Source organism: Centrocercus urophasianus, unplaced genomic scaffold, assembly GCF_019232065.1.
Source record: "Centrocercus urophasianus isolate 14NV4802_14NV808 unplaced genomic scaffold, USGS_Curo_1.0 seq_10, whole genome shotgun sequence".
NCBI classification, from domain to species: Eukaryota; Metazoa; Chordata; class Aves; order Galliformes; family Phasianidae; genus Centrocercus; species Centrocercus urophasianus.
The window spans coordinates 51,845,175-51,868,149 of record NW_024884142.1 but is presented as its reverse complement, the minus strand read 5'-3'; the positions used below and the strand labels follow the sequence as shown (position 1 = coordinate 51,868,149).

Sequence of the window (22,975 nt, the reverse complement as noted above, 5' to 3'; positions counted from 1 at the left end):
TGACTGACTTCCCATAGTACACAGCTTACAAGATTTTATGCTGCAACTAAAGAAAGCTATTCTTTCTAAATATGTTTGCATTACTGAGTATGATCAATTTTACTTACTGGCCATCATGCAGGTGGAAGGCTCACCCACTTCCCAATCCATCCTTATAGAACTAGACTCTCATACCAGCTCCTGAAGCCCACAGGTAGTAAAGTTAACATCCTAGCACAGCTTCCATTCCAGCAACATTTCAGGTTTCAGACTGCTTTACCAGCTCCAGGCAGCCCTGCTTGCACAGGGGTGGGACAAGGTGATTTCCAGGGACCCCTTCTGACCTCAGTCAGTCTGTGTTTCTGCTGTGCACTGAACTTTCTGGATGGACCATGGTTTTCATAATGTGGTTACTCCTCATTTCCAACCAGCCATGTAGGAGAAATGCAAGTTCAGCCACAGAATACAATAAGAAAATGAAGTTCAGTTTTTAACTAGCTCAGAATGAATTATTTCGTGACATCCAGATTTAAAATGTTTGAAATACATATAAAAATAAAACATACTGGTACAGAATAAGTAAATTTTTAAAAAATCAGAACATTATTTTTTTAATTTCCATTAAAGATAAATACAATCTACAGATATATTAATAAGAGGCAAATAATAGCTATGCAGGTTACTGTCCATGCAATAGTGATGCTTTTGGATGTGTCAGATGGGAAACCCTGAAAAGCCAGGCGCTAGGGCAAGTCCATCTGCGCTGTATTTAAGGTATTACAATGTATCCTTGCTAAACTCAATCATTACATTAAAAAGAGGGGGGGAGGGGACCTGGGGTGTTGGGGGAGAAAAACAGAGATTTCTATGTCTTCTGACATATTTGGGGCCATGGAGGAAAAAGAGGAATGATTAGTGCAAACTTCCAGGAAGAAAAGCTGTAAAATCTGCTGCCCTTGTTGGGGAAAACCTTTTTTCAGTGCAAGAATAATAAGAGATTGGGAAAGATTTAAAATGAATCCAGGGCCAGGGAGCCAGAGCTTTAAATTCAGCAGCACTAACAAGTTCACATCTGTCTCTAATAGCACCAGGAGTAGTTGAAGTGTTACACCTAGTCAGCTAGGTCAACGATGTGCAAATTACTTAGTGTATACACTGTATTTTCCCTGTCAAGCTAAAAAAAGCAGCTCTGTGCTCCACCAAAGGCAGATGGTGATTACCTTGTTGTGTGTGTACCGATGTGCTAAGGATTATCAGAGTGAACCTCAAGGGGATGGTGGACCCATACATAAGCTCACAGCTCAGGTGCCTCCCGCTGGAGGTGTTGGAGCAGGGAAACAGATCTACCAGTGTCAGTGTGAGACTGTGGATCTCCTGTAAGGCTCCTATGGGTCTTAGCTTGATCAGCTTATCCAGAAGGTACTCACAGAAGAAACTCTTCCTGCATGGAAAACAGCAATACAAAACAAAAAATAAAGGGGCTCTTCAGTGCAGCAGTGGAAAGCACAACAAGCTGAAGTCAGACCGGTCAGAAATTTGGAAAAGAATTAGCAGTGACAATGAGTAATGACAGGAGCAAGCTGCTAAGAAAAACAGAAGATTGTTTATCTCTTCAGTTCATGACCAAATGCCTTTCTGGAAGATAAACTTCAGTGAAACAAAAATTATTGGGCTCGCTACAGGTGCAAGTGAAATGCTACGGCCTGTGTTAAACAGAAGGTCAGACAAAATGATATAATACTCTTTTCTGGCCTTAAATGCCATGAATGTCTGGGTTTGACTGCGTGGTATTTAGTCGGTAGGTGAGAACTCGCTCTGTTTCTGAATCTGGATGTATCCAAGCCAACGAGGAATCTGGAGCTGTGTAGCTGTGGTTAGCACCGTGCACAATCCAACCTCATCAACTTGCTCCTGGCTTGGAGCTGGCTGATGTCCGTCCAGCTCTGAGCACAGAATAAAGCTGCATGTCTGCAGAATACCACACAGACACACCTACCCCAACCCAGAAAAGCAGCCACCCTCATATTTTCCCAGATAAGGAGACAAAAGGCATGTCTGTGCCACATCCTGGAACGTGGTGTGGAGATCTCTGCGCCGCGGCAGCTCTGCCACTGCCAGCAGGGCCTGGCTGAAAGACCAGCCTGTCCCCTGGGTTCCAGCGTGTGCTAACCTGGCTATGCTGCTGCAGAACTGAGCCCTTTTAGTGACACGTGCTCTCCTACGTGGTGCCTGAAGACAACCAGCCAGAATAACGTAGATAGGCACAAAGCCTCCTTGCTTGCTGTGCTGCTCCAAGACAAAATACATAAGGGATTCAATTTTTTTCTGGGGGAAAAATAGAGGCTCAAAACACGCTCACTGGTCATGGCTGGAGCTTAGCTGCTCCAAAAGGACAACCTGCATTCCCCCTCCATCAAACTTAGCAGCTGCTCTTTGACCTCTTTTTCTCAGCACGAACCAAACCAAAGCAATTCTGACTGCAAAAGGAGTGATGCTCTCACATTTGTTCTGTTCAGCATTTGAAGAGTAAAATAATGAATGAGGTGATAAGACTGTTTTCCAAAAGGTCTTATGATGTTGGACTGAATTCATGATGTGAAGAAGAATTCAAATAAAACTACAAACCAATGTGAAAATCAGACATTTACATCTAGCCCCAAATGGTAAGCACTGGGAAGAAACATGGGACAACGGATTAAACACTTGTACTTGTTTTGAAAACATCTTCAGATTTGTAACAAGTACCAGAAGTTTACTGTACATGGAACTATATTAAAAAATAGAAAGACAAATGTAGAGAACAATAAATACAAGCTAATCTTTTAAGCAAAACTCCTTTGTAGGAGACTGTACTTACTGTGAGACATAGCCTCTTCCAGAGATGAGAGATTTTTCATCATGTAACTTTTAAATCATTTGGCTGCAGATTTAAAGAAATAATGCAGCTCTTCCAAGGACTAATAAGCAGCAACCCTGTTCAGGCTGTAGTAGCCATGATTCTACTAGAAGTACTGATGTTGTAATAAATGCGAAAGATGAAGCTGAAAAAAAATCACTGATACTTAGTACATAGCACTGAAGGTTAAGCCTTTCTTTCAGTGGTAGTGAAGTAGTTGACATCCTACGCTCACGGCACTGTCAAGTATTTTGTGACATCCGAATTTTTTTCTTAAGGCACCAGGTCTTCAATTTACATTATTAGCTGTTAATTTCAAGTTTTATTAAATAAAAAAGGTTTTCCAATGCTTCATGACATGAAGAGAAGCTTAAAACAGAGACCTTAAGAATTAAACGACCAAGGCAAAGTTTCCGAACTTGCATATTTCTCAGCCTCTGCTCTTTCCAATCCTGGCCATTCATATGTTAATGCTTGCAGGCTTACCTTCCAAACCACTGACACCTGGTAAAGAGCCCAAAAATACTGGCACCATCACAAGATGCTCAGGGTTGATCCGCATATTTCACACTGAGACTACGTAAAGAAATACTCAATGAGAAGGACTGGTGCACGAGCAGTGCTAGCACATATGACTTACTCCACAGGATAGCTCCTGAAAGCATCCTGTGTAGTTATGTGGGTGGACAGTTCCTTGAAAGAATAATACCCAGCTGAATGAGCAGAATGTTTGGGAGAGAGGCACTGGGGGTGAAAGGAGTTGAGCAGTGTTTCAGCTACTGCACAAAAACTATAAAACATAGTGAATATTTTAAAAATATACACTGATCACAAAACACAAATATCTAGGATGACAACCTCAAAAAGTTAAGTTTTTTTATAATCATAGGACCTTAAAAATTGAAAACTCTCCTTCATCTATCTTTGTTGTGCACCAGTGTTATCCTCAAGAAAACACCACTTCTGTTGCTGTGCTAGGAACAAAAACAGGATGGATAACAGACGTTGGAAACTCTCCATTTGCCTTTACCACGAGGGTATTTTTTTCCCATGGATCATAAGCAGGGCAGTCGGGCATTCCCTTGAGGCAAACTGAGATGTTTTCAGAACATCATGCAACAGGAATACTCCCTGACAACATGTCTATAATAATATGTTCTAAGCACAATTTTCTGTGCTGCACCTCAGGCATATTTTTATGCCCGTTCATTTGCCTTGAACCCGCATAGAGACCAATACAACTACACAACAACCTTTTAAAAGCAGGGTGTCTCATTTAGTCACACAGATGCTCTTAACTAGTCAACAGGTCCATAAAATTTTCTGAGAAAGGATCTGTGTATCATCGTTATCCAGTTTCTCAATCAGCAAGGTGGAAAAGGTTATGATGAAAGAAATGTACTTAGTCACAAAGTATCTAGCGAGAGGAAGGATTCCAACCCACTCCTTGTCCCAGCATCTGGTTTCCTTACGCAGTCTCCATGGCCAGACTTTGATAAAGAAAAGTGAGACAGTGCCAAATAACATCCAAGGCTTCACTGTGCACAGACTTGATTAAAATAAGGAAGATTGTGAGTTTGTCCCTTGAGCCCTGAACCAGCACACAGCTAATGTAAGTACCACTCCAGGGGGCATTTCCTCAAGCAGGAACAACAGGTCAGCATCGATCCCATGCTTGAGGGCTATGCTGGACATCCTGGCTCAGTTCTCTCTGTAGTAAACAGAAGCTCACCAGCTCCTTTCCTGCACATCTGGTAGGAAGTGGGAGCACTGGTGGTGCATCAGGCAGTGTCACGTGCACACAGAGAGGCATGCAGTACTGTCTGAACAGGCTGCACAGGGAGGTGGTCATCATCCCCGACGGTGTTCAGGAAACACGTGGAGGTTAGCACTGAGGGACATGGTTAGTGGGCATGGTGGGGAGGGTGGGTAGTTGGACGAGATGATCTTAGTGGTCTTTTCCAACCCTGATGGTTCTATAGAGCTATGGTTCTACAGGTTTTGTAGATGCCTTGCTATGAGCATAGTAAGAGGAAGATTTTTGACTTTCACATGCTCTCACAACAGCTGCTTTCTCTTTGCACTTCAGCTGAGGTAGTACTGCTCACTGAGAAAATATAGTATCTCTGCGCTGCTGATGGTCCTTTGGTCCTTTCCTTTTCACATCTGGAGACTGTTAACTGTTTCCCATGTGGTCTGAGTTTTAGCAGCAAAAACACTCCAACAAATTCTAGTAAAATTGATTTATTTTTATTAACTGGACACTGGAAACCAAAATAATGCTGTATGAGGGACTTTATTTTCCCTTCCTCTTCACATTGACATTTCACCTTGACCTGTCCTATGAAATAAATAATAAGGGAACCTCATGTTTTTGAGGTTCAATCATGAACCTCATGATTGGAAGTTCAGAATGGAAAAGGTCAAAAGCTGAAAACAATTTAAGCATGACATCTCTTCTGTTTAGGCAAGCTTAAGTATATATGAGCAGCAGAAGTTCCGGCTAAAACTCAAAGTCTGTTCTGTGAGGCTGTGACTACCCTGTGGTTACCAACAGCTTGCAGCACCTCCTGGTTTTTGTCAAGTCATAATTTGCTGCCATAGGAAGAATAATAGTATCAGAAACTGAGCACATTGCTTCAAAACTTCAAGGAGTGAAATACTGTATGAGCAAAAAAGATACATATATGCATATGCACATTTTGCAACTGCATGCTTGCTTTCTCAATTTAGCTCTTAAGGCCATGGCTGCTAATGTACCAGTTATTCTATATTTTCATTTGCTTACTTTTTAATTACAGGTCCAGTTGCCTGAACTTCCTGTAAATCAAAGGTACTTGCTATATGTCAGGCCATTTCTGCTCCAGAAAGCTCAGACCTAATGGGTCCTGGGCTGCAGCTTAAGGCTTTCTGCAGCTGCTGCTGCCATGGCAGGAAGTGTGCTCCAGCTGTGATGGTGCTGGGAGGGGTACCTCATTTTGGGATTTATGTCATGGAGAAAGGTGAAGGACACAGAAAGGCTGTGCCTGGTTGGCTTATATCTAATTTATAAATGGGTGTGTGTAGGGTGCAGAACACACAAGCTGTAACATGGTGCAGCAAACTTAAACAATAGCTCCTGCCTCAAGCAAGCACTGGCTTCTGGGGAAGGGGTTTATTGCTCTGCATTCATCACCAGATACTCAGGAAAATGAAACAGAATGGCTTTTATTTCTACTACAAATCATGCACAGCACCAAAAACCTTTGTTGCAGCCAGGAGAAAAGCTAAAGTTTTCCTGTGATTGCTGAAAAAGCAATGCCTTTTTTCTGTTTAACTTTTTTTTTACCAGTTGCTTTGAAATTATGGAAGAGAATGTAATTTTTAAAGTCTTGTATATCATCCCCACTTAGGAAAAAAATCACAAAATCGTAAGATAATGGGAAAAGTCCTCCAGTGTAAGAAATTATCTTGAACATTTTGAGAACTGTGCAACAGAGCCACGCAGCCCATAGGCCAATGGAAGCCCACTGAAGCAAAGCTCGGGCAGGGAGGGGGTGCCTGCCAAATTCCTGCTGACTGGTAACGAGGACAGCCGATGAAACTGGCCTCTGAAAGAATAAGAGAGGTGGGAATTGTGGACTAACTTCTTCAGAAACAACACTCCTTCTGAGGGAGCAGTAGGTGTACGTGCATGGATAGATATAGGCTAATGCCTATAAATAACCCCAAGCTGGCAGCACTACGGCACCAACAGAAGCCAGACTGTGGTAACAGCCGGCTTCACTGCAGAAATTTCCATCTTAATGCCATCTTCCTTCTTGCCTTGGGAGACGCACTGAAAGCAGGTCTGGATAGTATATTAAAACTCTATCATGCTTTCAACAAGGTTTCACAAGGTTACACTTGTAACTTTTCAACATCATTTTAGAAAACTACATTACATTTTCTTTGGTTCAATCTCTATGCAATAACATACCATATCCCCAAATTTCATTGTTTGTAGGAAAATGCCATGGGAAGAGACCTTTAAAAACAGTTTATATATTTAATCCAATAAGTTTTCTTTACGACAGCAATAAAGAACCTTATACAAAAGAGTTTAGACATATTAGTAAGATTAAAGAAGCAGATATCCTTCATTCCTTTAGCTGTTATTCTAAGCTGATATATGTGATGTCTTCCTTCAGAATTAATGTCACACCTTCTCAATATATACAAAAAAAAAAAGCCTAAGTAAACTGTCTGCTATACTCTTCTAAACTTTAATCCATTTGTTTGCAAAGTGATCAAAGATATCTGAAAGATTAATTATTATTTTCTTTTCTTAGCAAAGTTTAGAATAGGGTTGGCAGTTCTGCTGCAGTAACGCTAAAGGGACTGGTTTCTACAAATATAATGAAAACACTAGATTATCACATGCATCACATCTGCACTGCATGCAGAGTGACAGAGACAAAAGGAAGAAGAAGAGAGAGGCATGAAGCCCTACCACTTTTCTGCCCTCCTGACAGTGCAGGGTTGCTGGGCTCCCATTTCCTTCAAGAGTAAATGAGAATCATTTGCTGCTCTAACTTGTACTGACAGCAACAGCCTTGATAATTTCATCTGTGGGGGAACTGAGCAGGGACTTGTTCTACTTAAATGCTCTGGCAAAAATATTTCTAAAGACTTTTGAATGCAAAAGATTTTACATATTTCTATTTATATTTTAAAATGACAGTCACGATGTCATTTGCGTGTTCAGACTCACCTTTCTTTGCCTGACAGTGTATAGGTGGGATTTCCCAGGTACAAACCAATTTGATATAAGTTGCTTTCAAGTTCACTGCAAAATGTTCTTCTTAACATTATAAAACTTACCAAGAGTTTGTACAGTATTATATTACATGGTAATGGTATTTCCAGAAAAAAAAGAAAAAAAAAGAAAAAAAAAAGAATTGCACATGAATAAGGCAATGAAAATATGTAGGTAACCATGGCTACTGTTGTGAACTAAATAACATTTTTTATACAGCTGTGAATATTTGTATTATTGCCAGTTAAGCTGTAGAGTTCAGATGGAGACAGGACTAGTAAACACTGAATTCTTGCCTGAAGGAAGGTACTTCCCAAAGTAGATGCAATCCTCTACTTCATGTCACTGAACATTTAGTGCAATTTTTGTCTAGTAAACACTCCTCCTTGTTCGAGATAATCAAAATACATCTCTTCATAGCCACTTGTTATATTATACTGTCAGTGATACTGTTTTGAACAAGCTACCTTTTTTGTCTTAAGGATATTTTTATTCCTGATTCCCCTGCCACATACCTGCAATTGCATAAAGGCTTTTGAAATAGCCTTGGCTCCAGTAAGAGGCTTTTGGAAGACCTTAAAGAAATTTAAAAGCAAAACTCTTCAATTTTCTTGATTTTTACTAATAGTAACATCCCTCTGGAGAACAACAGAAAAATCAAGTCCAAGCATCAGGGCAGACAAAGGAGGGCCTTTTCTCCTTTGACATTTTTTTGAATTTCCAAGTTCATCCTTCTTAAATCATTCTTTTGTTTACATGTTGGAGCCTTTCTTCTCAAATCAACAGTCATCAGAAAAGGAATGGAAAACTAAGGGATTTTTCGTCTGATAAAAAGTTATGCCCATGTAAATTATTTGGAACAAGTTGGAATCAGTTGCTATACTAAAAAAAAAAAAAGGCATAAGCCCCAAAACAGTTTGTGAGATGAACCTATGCTTCCCTTCCCGTGATATAAACAAGCAGCAAATAATAAAACTCCTAGTGAGACCTAGAGAACATCTCTCTGGTGAAAGAGCGAGTCACTTCTTCCTTTCAATAGAGCTTAAAGCCCAAGAAAGTGCTCTTTCACTCACTATGAATTTGTCTTCCCTGCCTTGTTTGGAGAGAAAGTGCCAGTCCTTAATAAAAGCACTGAAGTAATGAAGTAAATTCAGTTACTTTGCAGCTCCATCTCTAGCAAAATTCTATAACCTCAGGAAAACAACAAATTCTGTGTTTTAGCTTCCCTAGAACACAGCTCATTTCTCCCAGTCTTTACCTGTTCTTGCTCATTCAGATTGCAAGAAATTTGAGGAAAAAATATGTCTTATTTCTATCAACTATGCTCACTTTGATAATCGTGACGTTCCTTGAAGTGGTACGGTTGTTACTACTACACTAATAGCAGCCTATTAGATTACCACCCTGCTATTGTAGTAAACTGATGGCACGGAGAACATCACTGTGGGGGGCACGGCAGCAGAGTGCAGGGTAAGCAGCTGGGAGAGACAGGATCTGGGGATGGGAGAGGCAGTGAGGGTACAGAGCCCTGTGTACACAAGAAAATGGAACAAAGAGAATCGCTCTGCAAACAGTGATCCTGCACAGTGGTCACAGGAAACCAAACAAAGCCGAATTTCTACACGTTGGTTTAAACAAATGACAGGTCATATTTTCAATATATGCCAGGCACCTTAAACTTCTCTTTCAAGGTTTTTTCTCAGTGATACACAACACATAATTATCACCTCCAGGTTCTATGGCTCTCTCCAGCTGACTACTGACTATTATCATTACTTCTTTATTTTAATATTTGGTTTCCTCTATTTTGCTCACTTTCTGTTTTTTTCCTCTTAACAACTCTAAGATAATCACTTTTCCTCTTAGCTTCTGAGACATGCATTTCTTTCTCCTTCTAATTCCTCTTATTTTTCATCTTTCATTCCTCTGCCTCAGGAGCAAAGATCAAAATGCCCTCCATCTTAAGTCTCTGATCTAAGAATACACACATTCACCTTTTAAAATGATTTGCAGCCATATGTACTTTTTAACGACTCGCAGCCAATGCACATTTGTTTGTTAAGGGGAACATCAGTCAGTCTGTGTACTAGTTAAAACACATTTTAATGGATGTTTCCTTTTTAGAAAATGAAATTGCTCCTTCCCACTTCTTCATTTTAAAAAGTGCCCTAAAGTACAAAGTTCAGTAGACCAACATACATATTTAATCTCTCCCCAAAATAGCTCATAACATTTATCTACATTACAAATAGATTACTGTATTTGCAAAAGAAGCCACAAAAATGTGCATGGTAGTGACTCAGCAGACTGGAACTCTGCATATAGGGTTTATAGAAAGCCGATAAAGCTCAAAATAACAGAATAAAAAGCTGAAAGCCCCAAGATGCAAATAAAATTTCTTCCTGTGGGAAACAAACTTAAGGATGTGATTTGAATACTAGAGCCATTTTTTGATAAGGAAGAATTTCCTTTCCAGGCATATTTGAACTTTCTATACCATGCACCATGTCAGTCTACAGTATTTTATGAGATACCAGTAGCGCTAAATTTAGTATAAAACCTTAGCTAATGTTACTATTTGAAGCAGAGGTCACTTCTACAACACCAGCTTCTAACTCTTAGCTGTGTGTACTTCAGGAACATCATTCTTACCCATGAATCCCAAAGTAACCTGTACAAAGGCCATTCACCTCTTCATTGCAATAGAATGAAAAGGACGCTGAGGTATGCAAAACGGCAATACCTGCGGGCCTCCAGCAGCTGAATGGACGTTCTGGGCCGGCACAGCAACTGCCCTCCTTCGGACGCTGTGATCACAATCAGCAGTGTTATAAATGCCCTAACAGCCAGCAATGCTTGTTAACTATCATTATGCAGCCCCACAAAATGCAGGCATTAGCTAATTAAGACACGTAAAAACTGCTTTTCATCAAACACTACCTAATTTCTATGAGATTATTCAGTGAAATAGTGGCAGAACTAAGAATAAAACTGAAATTTAAAAATGGAGTTTAAACAGCTCCATTACTAAAAATGCAGAGTTTATTTTTCTGTATCTATGCAGGAAAGTAAAAATATGGAGATGGGACTGCACAGCAGGGCAGACTTCAGGGTATATCCAACGCTCATAGCCCACCACGAGAAAAAGGAATTCCCAAGGTCATGCCAAAATCCTTGATTTCTGCAGATCAACATGCATAAAACATTACTGCTGTGGCACTGCTTCAACATATTAATCATCTGAATATGAAATGCTTTCTGCAGAAAAGCTCTCTCTTTCCAAATACAAATACATGTTGAAAAAAAAAAAAAAGCAGTTAACAAAGAAACACTACTTTTAAAAAAAAAAAAGTAATTTCTTACAAAAACATTATCAACATATTTCCTCATATTAGCATTCCGATAGCGCTAGTGGTCTAGAGATGAAGGGAGAAGTAACATCTTCTATTTCAGCAACTTCAAAGGCTGGAAAAAGCATATAAGCTATTGAGCTCAGACTCCTTTCACCAGGTCTGCTGATTCTTCTGGTATTGTGTCCATGTGAAATAACCCACTTTCCAACAATGATAAATAGGTAAAAATCTGGTCTCTGAGTTACTGCATATGTCTTCAATTGAAGGAAATGCTGTCTGCCAAGCTTCAAACAAGTAGATCATAGGTCTGTGAAAAAAAGAATCTAAAAGGATGGAATCCAGTTGCTATAGCGGCAAATTAAACAAATAAATGAGATACCATGGAATGCTGCAAAATATTTGTGGTCTGATTAAGTCATATTTGCCACATGTGTGAATACTAACAGCACAGTTCAGAAAAGTGGGTACAACATAGTACAAAAACACTTTTATCATATCAACATATTAAGAATTATCTGAGTAATTATTCTTTTTGAGTAAATGCTAATGAATGTTAACAAGCATGTCCAAAGATACAAAACACTACATTTTACTGTAACCATAAGGCAAAGTATAGTCCTCTTTAATGTATAAAGATAGAAAATAAATGTAGAATAAGATATTTTATATTTGAAATGATATTTGCAATCCTTTCCCATGGTTGCACAGCATGTTAAGAAGGCTTTTTTGTAGTGATCGCATCTAGGATGACTTTCCTATGGGCTGCTTTAGAGTGAATAACCTACAGCAGGCAGCCAGCATACTAAACTTTCTTCAACGTGAGCGTTCCTCCCCACAAATACGTATGTTTTTTCAGTGAAATGTCCTTTCTCCATAAAAGATGCTATACATCTTCTATACAGAGAATGTTATCAAAATGTTTTTCAAGTATTGACATTTTTTGCACCAATGCAAAGGTTGAACATTATTTTGGCTTTTATAATCTGTAAATCACACATCTAAGATGCAGTGTAGCAGCATCAGAAAAACCATCTTAAGCACTACAAAAAAATGGTGCATGGCCCCAGCAGTGATTAGAGTGAGCAATATAAGCTGCACTGAATGTTAAAACAAAACCAGCATTCCTAATATTGGCAAAATTATGGGAATAAAGTGAATGAATTTCTGTCCCACACTGGTGTTGGTTGAACAAACAAACTCACTGCTCCACAGCCAAACCCTGCTCAGTGTGTTCTCCACATCCAGAGAAAGACAGAGAGTCTAAGACTCCCTCTGAACATCCTGTCAGGGCTTTTCATTGGTCATTTGTTTTGTGCCCATAGTAATCACTTCAGCAAACATTTGTATGAGCTACCTCGTCTGAAAATCTGCTTTTAAGTTTTCATTACTATTACTGTTATCATTTGTATTAATTTTGGAGTTACTCTTGGCTTTGTCCGTTGAAGCAGGAAGTTTTGAAATACAGATGGCACACCTCCTTACTGATGCCTCAAATATGTGATCTTCCAGTATGCCTGCAAACCTCAGTGAGCAGCTCATTTGGCTGCTCTAACATGCAGTGCAACTTGCACTTAAATGCTGATAAGGAAAAATAAGGCTCACTAAATAGGCCTGCTTTCTGTAGCAGATCTGAAGTTTTCAGGGTCAGATGGACAAGAAGGGATAATGTCCTGCACTGCCAGATAAAAATATAGACAGGGACAGAGAAACACCTCCACAAGTCTACAAATAGCACATGAGTACAATTTATATGAACACAAGCCTCATACTAAAAGGTTGCACATAGTTTTATCCCTAATTATTTTAAAGGATTTGAAGCTCCTGCATGTCACCACGCAAATATTACTTTGTCTACCCTATAGACCTATGTCCAACAGCAACAAAAGCAAGTGCACCCCTATTGCTTTTTTTAGGTACCAGCTTTAGCAGCATCACCTGCCTTTTTCTCCCATCCAACCATCTTTCCTTTATTTTCACTCTCATTTGTCCCTCCTCTGACAGCCACCTTCCTTGTTTCGCTGTGGACACACCAGGCTTACAGCTGTGCTAACAGGCTGAGTTACACCACCTTACCAACAAATGAAGGTAAACCTCAAAAAACCACAAAATTTGGCTCTCAGGTTCCTCATTTGTAATACTTCTGGAACAAGTTGCATATGTTTAACTCAAAGACATTTTATGAAAGGCTCCTCATTACTATGTGCTGGGTGCTTCTGGAAGAGGCTCTGTATTTGCCTTCTGTAGGTAATTAGAAATAACAAATAACCAGAAACATTCAGCACCTGTCTTTGGTTGGAATGCTCTCTGCAACTTACTGTACAGCACAGCCTCTTCTGGAAGCTACACAATGTTATTAGGGACATCTTCCCATTCCACAAAAACACTGTGCTGTTACTGAATATAGTGAAAGGCTTTTCCTATTGGTCTCAAGAAGATGACACTCATCTAATTCTCTGTTCTTATTCTAGAAGCCCCTTTCAACTTCCAGGTGTAGCTATCAAAATTTTGACCTACAATCAATGTTCAAGCCCTTTACATAAATAACAGAAAATAAAAAAAATCTTGTATGCTATTGCTGTTTTTCTCCTCAAACTGAGAGAATAATTGGTACAACTGTATTCATGCTGCAGTGGTGGAGCTAGCAGATAATGAGGAGAGATACCAGACAAAGCAACATAACCACAGCACAAACATGCAGAAAGTGTATGGATGAAACTATTATTTTTACTCTTTTTTATAAGTACTCTGGGTTCCCAAGCGACCAGCATCGACTGTTCTTTTCATTAGGCAGGTGTTTAAATCATAGCCATCTAGAATTGAGTATTCTGGGGAAAAATAAATTACAATAAAATTAAAAATTTTCCATGATTTTTATCAGAAAACTTTGTGAGTTTTCTTACAAGTGAAAACTACTTACTGGAACACTGAAGTTTTTATTCACACCTAACCTACGAAAATATTATAGATAAGTCAAGAAGAGCACTTTAGTTGGAATATCCTTCTGAGTCTTAAACTGGATTTAGAAACAAATCTAGGAAAAGGGTAAATTTCTAGATGTGTGAGACATTGTCAAGGTGAAGTATATTGTGTAAAAAGAGCCCATACCTGGGATGCTGCTGTATTAGAAAAGCGTCCTCAAGAAGTATAATGCACTACTTCAAATAAGCCATTTCTGAATAGAACTTTAAGGGCAACATGCTGGACGGAAACACTCTGCTGAAAGAACAGCCACCTCCTTGTTTGTACAGCAGAGCAAGCGTGGTGCAAGACTAGTTTTGGACCTTCCAATCTCTACATGTCAAGTTGCCATGAATTTTAATCTTCGTGTTGCTCTTCTATTTTCATTCTTGCTCAATTATTAAGGAAAAAAGCTCTCAACCAGAAAACAGAAACACACCAGAGAAGACCATCAGATCTAAGGCAATGCTGCCAGAAAGAGCAGCAATTGGATATGTGGCAGGAGAAACTGTGTACCACTTTCCAGTGGGCTAAGGTTTTCATCTGAGCAGCCAGCGAGAAAAAGAGAGAACTTGTGAATGAAGCAGGGATGTGTCAACTGGACAGGCACCTTCCTCTCCACAACCTGTGTTGCTATTTATCTCAGTTTTTGTGTACCCTCTTGAATGCATTTCCAAAAAGCAGAACAAAACAAAACAAAAAAAATCCAACAAAACAGATTACCAAACAGGAGGAGTTTGTATAGACTGCAATGGCACATAACCAATGCACTGATCAATTTTCCAGCCCTACAAAGCCAGGCTGTATTCCCCTTCCCCAGCCTCTCTGCTCTAGAGGTTTCATACGAAGACAACTCATTGTTTCTGACCTCCAAAGCCATTAAACTCCATCCTTGTATTTTACTTTCCTTGCCACAAGCAAAAGATGATTCATGTCTTTAATAGGAATTTGGGACAGTGTCTATGAAAAACAAAGGACTCTTCGCTGAAGTACACTAACTTGGACAAATGCAGCATGCAGACCTGCTGTGTAACCTGGCTCAAAACCAGCAATGCTCAAACTTTAATTAATTCAGGCTACAGAGCTGTTCATGTGGGCATTAGTTAGGATAGGGACAACCATTGGTTTGGTAGTCTGTATTAATATTAAAGAGAATGTAACTTTTGCAAACAGATGCTCTGCATTCACCTTCCTAACCAATTTCAACACAAAATGGTAAAACGAACTGATAAGAATCCTGTTACTATGACAGACCAGTTTCCAACACTGAAGGTTGGTCTTTAATTAAAAATGCCTAATACTGATACAGATCACATTGACAGCCACCAGAAAAAGAGGAAGAATATTGCTCATGGAAAATATGCCTATGGAAAGAGGGATTGATGTGGATCCAAAGTGTAGGACGGTCTCAAGAACATGAACATCTTTGATGGAAAAGTTCAGTAAACTGGCAACTACAACAGTAGCCAACAAACCTGAATTCATCTATACAATAATTAATAAAAACAGAAAGTAATAGCAAAACTTCAGAATCAGACCTAGCCTTAGACATATAGCTGTGCTTAGAGAAGTGGTTACTTCTAATGACAGAATCTTAACTTAGCATAAGCTAACAGATGTGGTCCTTCACATAATAAACACAGTCAAATCCCCACTCTGCTAAAATTAACAGCAGCCCTGCCACTGACCCCTCTAGTAATTCCTCAAGTTGTAGAGATACCATTGGTTATGAATGAATCAACTGACTGAGATGATGAAATATATGAGTTTTATGGCACAGTACATCTCTATTAGTCATGTCTTTCACAAGTGTACAAAGCTGTATGTATGAGGTACCATCTGGTACCACAAAGAGCCACTGACTACACAGATTTTTTTGCAGACAAGAATTATACTTTTAACTATATTATATATATGAATATATAAATTAGAAATCTAGCTCTTGACACTATAGGCAATTTTGTAGTCTGGTAACCAGTTTATGATTTTACCTTTGTGTATGCTGATGAGCTTTCTCTGTTTCTATGAATTGGTGATAGAACTGCATAGCTCCCAGGTTCGTTTCCCTCATGTTTTCATTTTCCAGATAATAAATATTTTTAAAATTAGCAATATTTTAAATGTTCAACAAAATATTTCCATGAAAGAGTGATATGAGCATTAGCAAAACTATGATGGTGTTATACTTTTTTCTATTATACACAAAGTTATAATCCCGGAAAAGGGATGCAAAAGTGGGAAAAGAAAAAGAGCAAAGAGAACTGATTACTAATTACTAATTACTAACAAAGCAGCAGACATTGTGCTGCACAGACCAATTCTGCTTGGGTAGATGGATCAGGCCAGCCCTTCAGTTCCTTCATACAGTGCTCAAGATAGTTACCCTAAAAAGCTTTTTTGAAGTATGAGTACTTTAGAGTATTTTGATATATGCCCAAATAAATAATGAGAACATGATGGCTATTTTTTTAGCCACGGATTTTACAACTTATCTTTCCTCTTCCCCTTGTGGATTTTGCAGGCTGCTGCGCTAACAGTTGAGCAACCTGTTACAGTGTCATCACACGTTGAAAATAAGACTTTTCAGTTCAAGAAGGAAATCTTATTGTGGAAGATCTTCTTACAAATTTTGTTGTATTTTTCCACTTTGTTGTGTCTTGGCCCAGTAATTATATGCTTAGGGAAAAAGCCACGGAAAACCTGGACAATGCTTGTAAGGGAAACAGCATTGGAGCTTAGATCATTAGGATCTGCAGCCGACATCGCCGGGAAAGCTCACAGAAAACAGGAGTTGTACTATGAGGTAGTAACAAAAGGACCCAGCTCTTCCTGACAGATTTAATTCTGCCAAAGGTAATGAATGTCTTCTGTGAGTTTTGTTGTACAAGGTTAGGCTCCAGCACACTCACTGTTGCATTTGGAAAAATTAGCACCAAGCACGCTGTCAAAATTTGCAAGAAAAGATGAGAGTAAATAAAATATAGCTGTGGACTTTGACTTTTCTAAAGCTGTATTGCTAGAGGTTCTAGCCTTCTGGCAAGGGGGCCTCTATCATATACTCTAAAACCTACCACATTAAAGTTTTAACTAATAAACAAGGTATTAGCATTGCTAAGGTAGTTACAGAAGAAAAGATTTCTCTCCAGACCTTCCTTACTTATTCCTCAAACTCTGTCATATTATGATGGGTAATGTATCAGAATTAATTACTATGAAAGCTGGTGAAGATTAAATGATGGGTGAAATATCAAAAAGAATTAGACTGAAAGGTGGTGAAAAGCCCAACAGCCATAAGCCTTTCCTGTGACTGGGCTGAAGGAACACTCGGATAAATGGAGACTGACACAGCAAACAATTTCTTTACAAAAGACCTTCAAACAGGCCTTCTATAATATTTCAAGTTGAACATATAAATGTCTAAGATGCCCGCATGGAATTTATTTCAGTACAGTCTACTAAGTCCAAAGCTTTCAAACAAAAACCCTCTTCAAATATTTCAGCATTTCTAACAAAGCAACAGGAATTTAAATTGACTCTTAGCTATGGCACAGCACAGAAGAGACTTCTGAATACATAATACTGCTTGTTGTCAGCTGCTTCACAATGCACTTTCATGAAAAATGTTATAGGTTAGGCACTTTCAGTATGTGGAATGTCACCTGGAAGAAATGTCATCAGAGTTGGCACTGATGTGATGTTGAAAAAAAACCATCAACATTATGTACTTGGCATGTGTTCAGTTTGTGACCTCAAAATCCGAGGGAGGGTGGTCTCAAATGAACACAGTAAGTGTCACCAGACTCTTTGCTCTGCTTCACATGCACATAATACCACACTGTTCTTTTCAAAGCATTATAAAACAGTACATTATCTAACAGAAGTTGATATAGTAACTCTCACACTACACCTCTAACACACAATTTAGGGAATAAATTAATATCAACACCATTGCCCACTCAACAAAAAAACACTTTATCAAACTCAACAGTGGAGGACAAATCTTTATCTGCTGTGGATCTGCTGAAGGATGAGATCTGTTTTCATTTACTGATGAACAACAGTGCCAAGTGGTCTGCCTTGTCTTGATACGGAAAACAAAATAATAAAGAAATGTTTTGCACAGACACAACTAGAGAAGGAAACATTATGCCTCCAAATACTGAAACTGTATGAATCATTGGAAAAATGTGGTCTTATCATTCCCTCACCATTCAAGTATACGGCTGAAAGAAAGGATATCCTAACTGAAGTATCAGAGAAGGATGAAGAGGTCAGATTTCTTCTCAAGAAATTGCTTCCATGGGTATAGAGGCAGTAATTTTAAATCTACTACACTTTTGCACTGCTGAATAATTCCACATTTTTAAAAATACTCTGACACAGGTTCTGTTATACAAGTTTAATGTACTTGAGAAATGAATAAGTATGTGTATTATTTTAAAAGCACTCAAGACCAAAAACACAATGAGATTTTCATAACAAGTGTTTTTACCAAAAAATATTGCATAAAAAATTAGCTGTAAAAGTCGTGTAATTAAGCATTTCTGTTATTTCACAGCAAGATTTCACCGAAGTCAGAACTTTCATTTTGTGTGAGAGTGTTTTTGAATAAGCTTTCACATGGCAAGGATGACATTGCTCTGGGAAAGATACCCCATGACAGAAAACAGCTCATCCCTAAAACCAGACTGGGATGTAGGAGGCATGAGTTCAAATCTCCATACTATTTCAAGTGAATGAGGACTTAAATATGACTCAAGGAAGGAGACATTATTTTTGCTAGCTTGCAGCATTTGTTAATCACTTCTGAGAAGATCAGGGCTATGTGTACACAGAATTGTGCACAGGGAAATCGGTGTCTCACATTTTTATTTACACAAGGAAGTGTTTGCATCACTTTACTCACCATTCCATGATTTAGCCATGCTGGTATGAAATTATCAAGCAGCTTTGGGTAAACCAGCTCCCTGTCATAGATATAAATGCTCCAAAACATCGTCACAACAAACTGGAAAGAAGAAAAAAATAAGACATAATTCACATAAACACTTCTAAGCAATTAGCTATGTATTTGAGATAGTAAAGTGGGGCATCTAGCAAATCATCTATGGACAGATACAAATACAATTGCTCTTCAACAAAACCTTGTTTCTATCAACAGTGTGCACCTGGGTCACTATTTGCATTTACTGTTCTAATTTTTCATTTTTCTATTTGACTTTCAGCCTGGAAAAAAATCTCTGCTTTTGACTTACATGCCTGTGGCCAAATTACAACTGAGTACTGTATTTTAGTAGCAGATGTGGCACGTGAATAATGTTTCACTACTAACAGGACAGAAGTCAAATGGAAAAACAGGCAAAATATTACTTGGAATTCATAGGACATATAAATACGAAGCATTCACCTCTAAACAGAAGACTATACAGTCATTTTAACACTTTTGTCAATCACTGAAATGGCACTATTAAAAAAACATTAGCCCTTCAGACAGTTTACAATTCATGTCCTAAGATCCACAGAAGAGTTCCTGCTCATTTGTCAATACAAAATTTGCTTTTGCTCTTGTCAGAAACAATTCACTTCTAAACTAAGGGCAGGACAGATGACTCAGGTAAAGTTTGCACTAGGCTCAGCTTTTGCCAAAATGTCACTAATTTGTTGAAGATAACCTGATGTCAGAAAAACAGTATAAAACCTCAAAAAAAATGGAGTTAGCTAACCTTAGCTCGGAACAAAACAGTCTCTAGTCTTCTAATTAAAATGCAATTTCTAGTCTTCTAATTAAAATGCGATTTACTTTTTTACCTTGAACCAGAGCTCATAGTTTTGTAGTAACAAAAGGCTTAACTGTTTACAGCAGGAGAAAATCAATCAAGCTAGGAGCTTTTCAATGACAATTCTGAGAGTACCTCTACATTGTAGCAACAACTCCAAGTTTAAAGCCCAAGACACAAGCATGATTTTCATGAAATCAGCAGGGAAGAATTCACTTTCATCTGAGCTGATGTTGCCACAATCTTACTTGGAAGGGTTAGGATTAATCTTGGGTAGGAAGTGAAAGTGCAAGAAATACATGGTGAAGAGAGTGCACGAATTACAAGAATATGTGATGGAATAAGCTGTTTCATATGCTTCTGACTGTGGGAAGTTAAAATTGAGGTCACAGTTTATCAATGGCACCTTGTTCTAGCCTCAGACAGGCATGCTTCAATTACAGTCATGTGAATGATCTGAAGCAGTGCGGTGTTCCCTCCATGTGCATACAGTACGTAGCTTGTCCATCTGTTAGGGTAGCAATAGACGCCTGCTCAGAATAAGCTTGGACCACTTGAATAGTGCATAGAGGCCAGGGAAAAAAAGGAGGATATGATGGGCAACCTGAAAAATACTGCAAGTGTAAAGCAACCCACAGGATGAGTCTCTTCTGGCATTGGCACAACCCAGATCTTTACACACCTGCTGACACAAGAGTGCCAAGATATGAATAGCTGAACAACAGGAAAAATGGAAGGAAAATATCCTCTTCTTTACAGGCTTCCTAGAAGTCATGTACTATTACAGTGGGTCTCCGAGAACCTGTAAGACCAACTGGGACATAAAACAACATAGAGATTCAGGAACATGAAGACTGAGACTAATAATGAGCTTTTTTCCACATAAGTCTTACAGCAAGGAAAACCACCCAGAACTTTGTTGAACGGCATTACACTGAGTGCAACAAAGCTGGCAGGCGTGTTTTGACCTGCGATTTCTGTGTGGAGCAGAATGGAACAATTGACTTTGCCACAGAGGTAAAGATAGGAGAAGAGGGGACATGCCATCTGTTTCTTAACCAAAGTCAGCCAAGGGATGGAACAAGATCAACCTAGCTGGTTGCAACCATCTGGAGTTACAGACGGCAAAGGCTGCTTAGCAAAGCATTATTGCAGGGCAGACATAAGGCAAAGGAAGCACGCAAAAACAAAGTGTTACAGAACCAACCTGTCCCAGACACGAGACCAACACAACGCCCTGGGGAAGATCCCTCCCAGTGTCTGAATGGTTCGCCTTACCTTTCTTTATCATTTGCTCATTTGGATAGAATGAACCATACAAATGAACAATTTGGATTAAAAGAAAGCTACAAGAATTTCCTACTTAGTTTCCTTGGTTGCTTCTAAATTTGTTTAAGCAACTCTTGGTCTGGCAATTTAGACCAATGTAGTACTGGTACAATATCATATAGGCTGGGCTTTGCCAAGGACACACATTACCTTGCAGTAAAAAACAATGACACAGGAAGCTGTTTCTTTACACTGCCTATGTGAGGCTCAGAACTGCATCTCTTACGCTCATAATCTCATCTACCTTGTGGCATAGTTCATTACTATTACAGCCAGACTCACGGTACTACCCTCAAACGCCAAGCTAAACAGGTTGCTCAGAGTCAGCAGACGGAATGATTATTTCAGGGAATCCAGTACCTTTCTTTTCTTTTGTATCCAAGCCAAAATGGCACAACCGTCACTCTTTCACCTCCTCTTTAGACAAACTTATGGCCTGGAAGTCAAGAAAGAAAACAGGCACCAGCAATTGCTTTTGCACTTCTTTGCACAGAAACATCCTAAGACTGCCAGTTTTCCAAAGATGCTGATTCCTTGATTAAACGATATAAAAGCACAAGAGTCCCTCATTTGCTACTTCTCCTTTCTATGGCCATTGCAGACCAAAGGGAAACTCAAACTTTCAAGCAGACCTTGGAAGCTCACTTGCGACAGGCATCCAGAATATCACTAAATACATACACAGCAGAGGAAATACAATGAGGCTGAAAATAAAACTGTTTTCCCACTAAAGGAGATACTCCTTGAGCTTTTATCTTTTGCATCTGAAGCTTCAGAGAATGGAGTGAGAAATGTGGCATGGCCATGGGAGAAATTTCAAAGGATAAGCTGAGGAATGGCTAGTGATTCAAAAAGCTGTGAATCAAAATGAAAGCAAAGAGAAACTAAGAGAGGAAAGCCAATGAAAAGAATTGCACAACTTGCTGTTTTACATGAATCCAACCTAGAAATGTTATGCAAAAGAAGAATGAACCCAGTGGAACTTTATTTTCCTGCAATACGTATTTTTGGTTTTGGCTAGGCTGTACAGTTAAGTTCACTCATTTCCTGGATGGCTTCATGACAAAAAAAAAAAAAAAAGAAAAAAAAGAAAACCTTTGACCTTGACAAAAATTTTTCTAAGTACACTGTTGTGCAGTTAAAGGTAGGTTTTCTGGCTGTCCCCCAAGATAGCTGTGGTTAAGTGCAAGTATAAATACGTTGCTTGGGAGCGTGGTTGAGGGTTAAAGGCATTACATATAGAAGTGAATCGTTATTAAAAGCAGACTACATTAAGAGCCAATCAGCATGGTACTGGCTTTATGTGGGATCCGGTGCTAGCAAAGAGTCACATCAAGTGAAGTTGAACAGGGCCAATGAAGGAAATCACAAGGAGCAGGAGCTGAAAACTAGGGAACACTCTCCTTGGGGAAAAGAGTTCAGTAGTCAGATGCATTGCTTGCTCATGCCTCATCACCAGTTGTTATTTCACCACAAATGAGGGCAGATTTTGGCATGGTCAAGTCAATAAAAGTGCTCTATAGTTTGGTCAAATAGCAAGGCAAGTAGGGGATTGCAGCAAAAATGATGCCTGCACATCTTTACCAGATAAAAGATTTCTGATGAGTATTATTGATTTTCAACAGAAGAATGGTGATCAGCTTTCCTTTTAATTGTGCTAGTGCATTCTTAAAATACCACAGAGAAATAAAAGATAAGGAAACACATCTGGCTTCCTCTGTTTAGCATCATAGGCTTTTAAAAATACAAAAGTATAATTTAAGAATACGAAATCATTCTTGCCAATTTAGACTCAGGCTCAAACTGGGCTACTGAAGCTACAAAATACATCAGCTGTACAGTCTGTGATTTTGTAGACAGCAATCTCTTCTAATATGTAACAATATCCATTTTCTTTCTTTGTCCT

The 22,975-nt window shown here is 39.0% G+C and overlaps 1 protein-coding gene across 1 annotated transcript in view; it reads right to left on the bottom strand.

Annotated features, from left to right (window-relative positions):
- AIG1 (androgen induced 1) overlaps positions 1-22,975 on the bottom strand; it is a 118,930-nt gene that overhangs the window by 54,572 nt on the left and 41,383 nt on the right. The window contains exon 3 of the mRNA XM_042818228.1: positions 18,870-18,971. Coding sequence (XP_042674162.1) covers positions 18,870-18,971 — 102 coding nt within the window. The remainder of the gene's footprint in view (positions 1-18,869; positions 18,972-22,975) is intronic.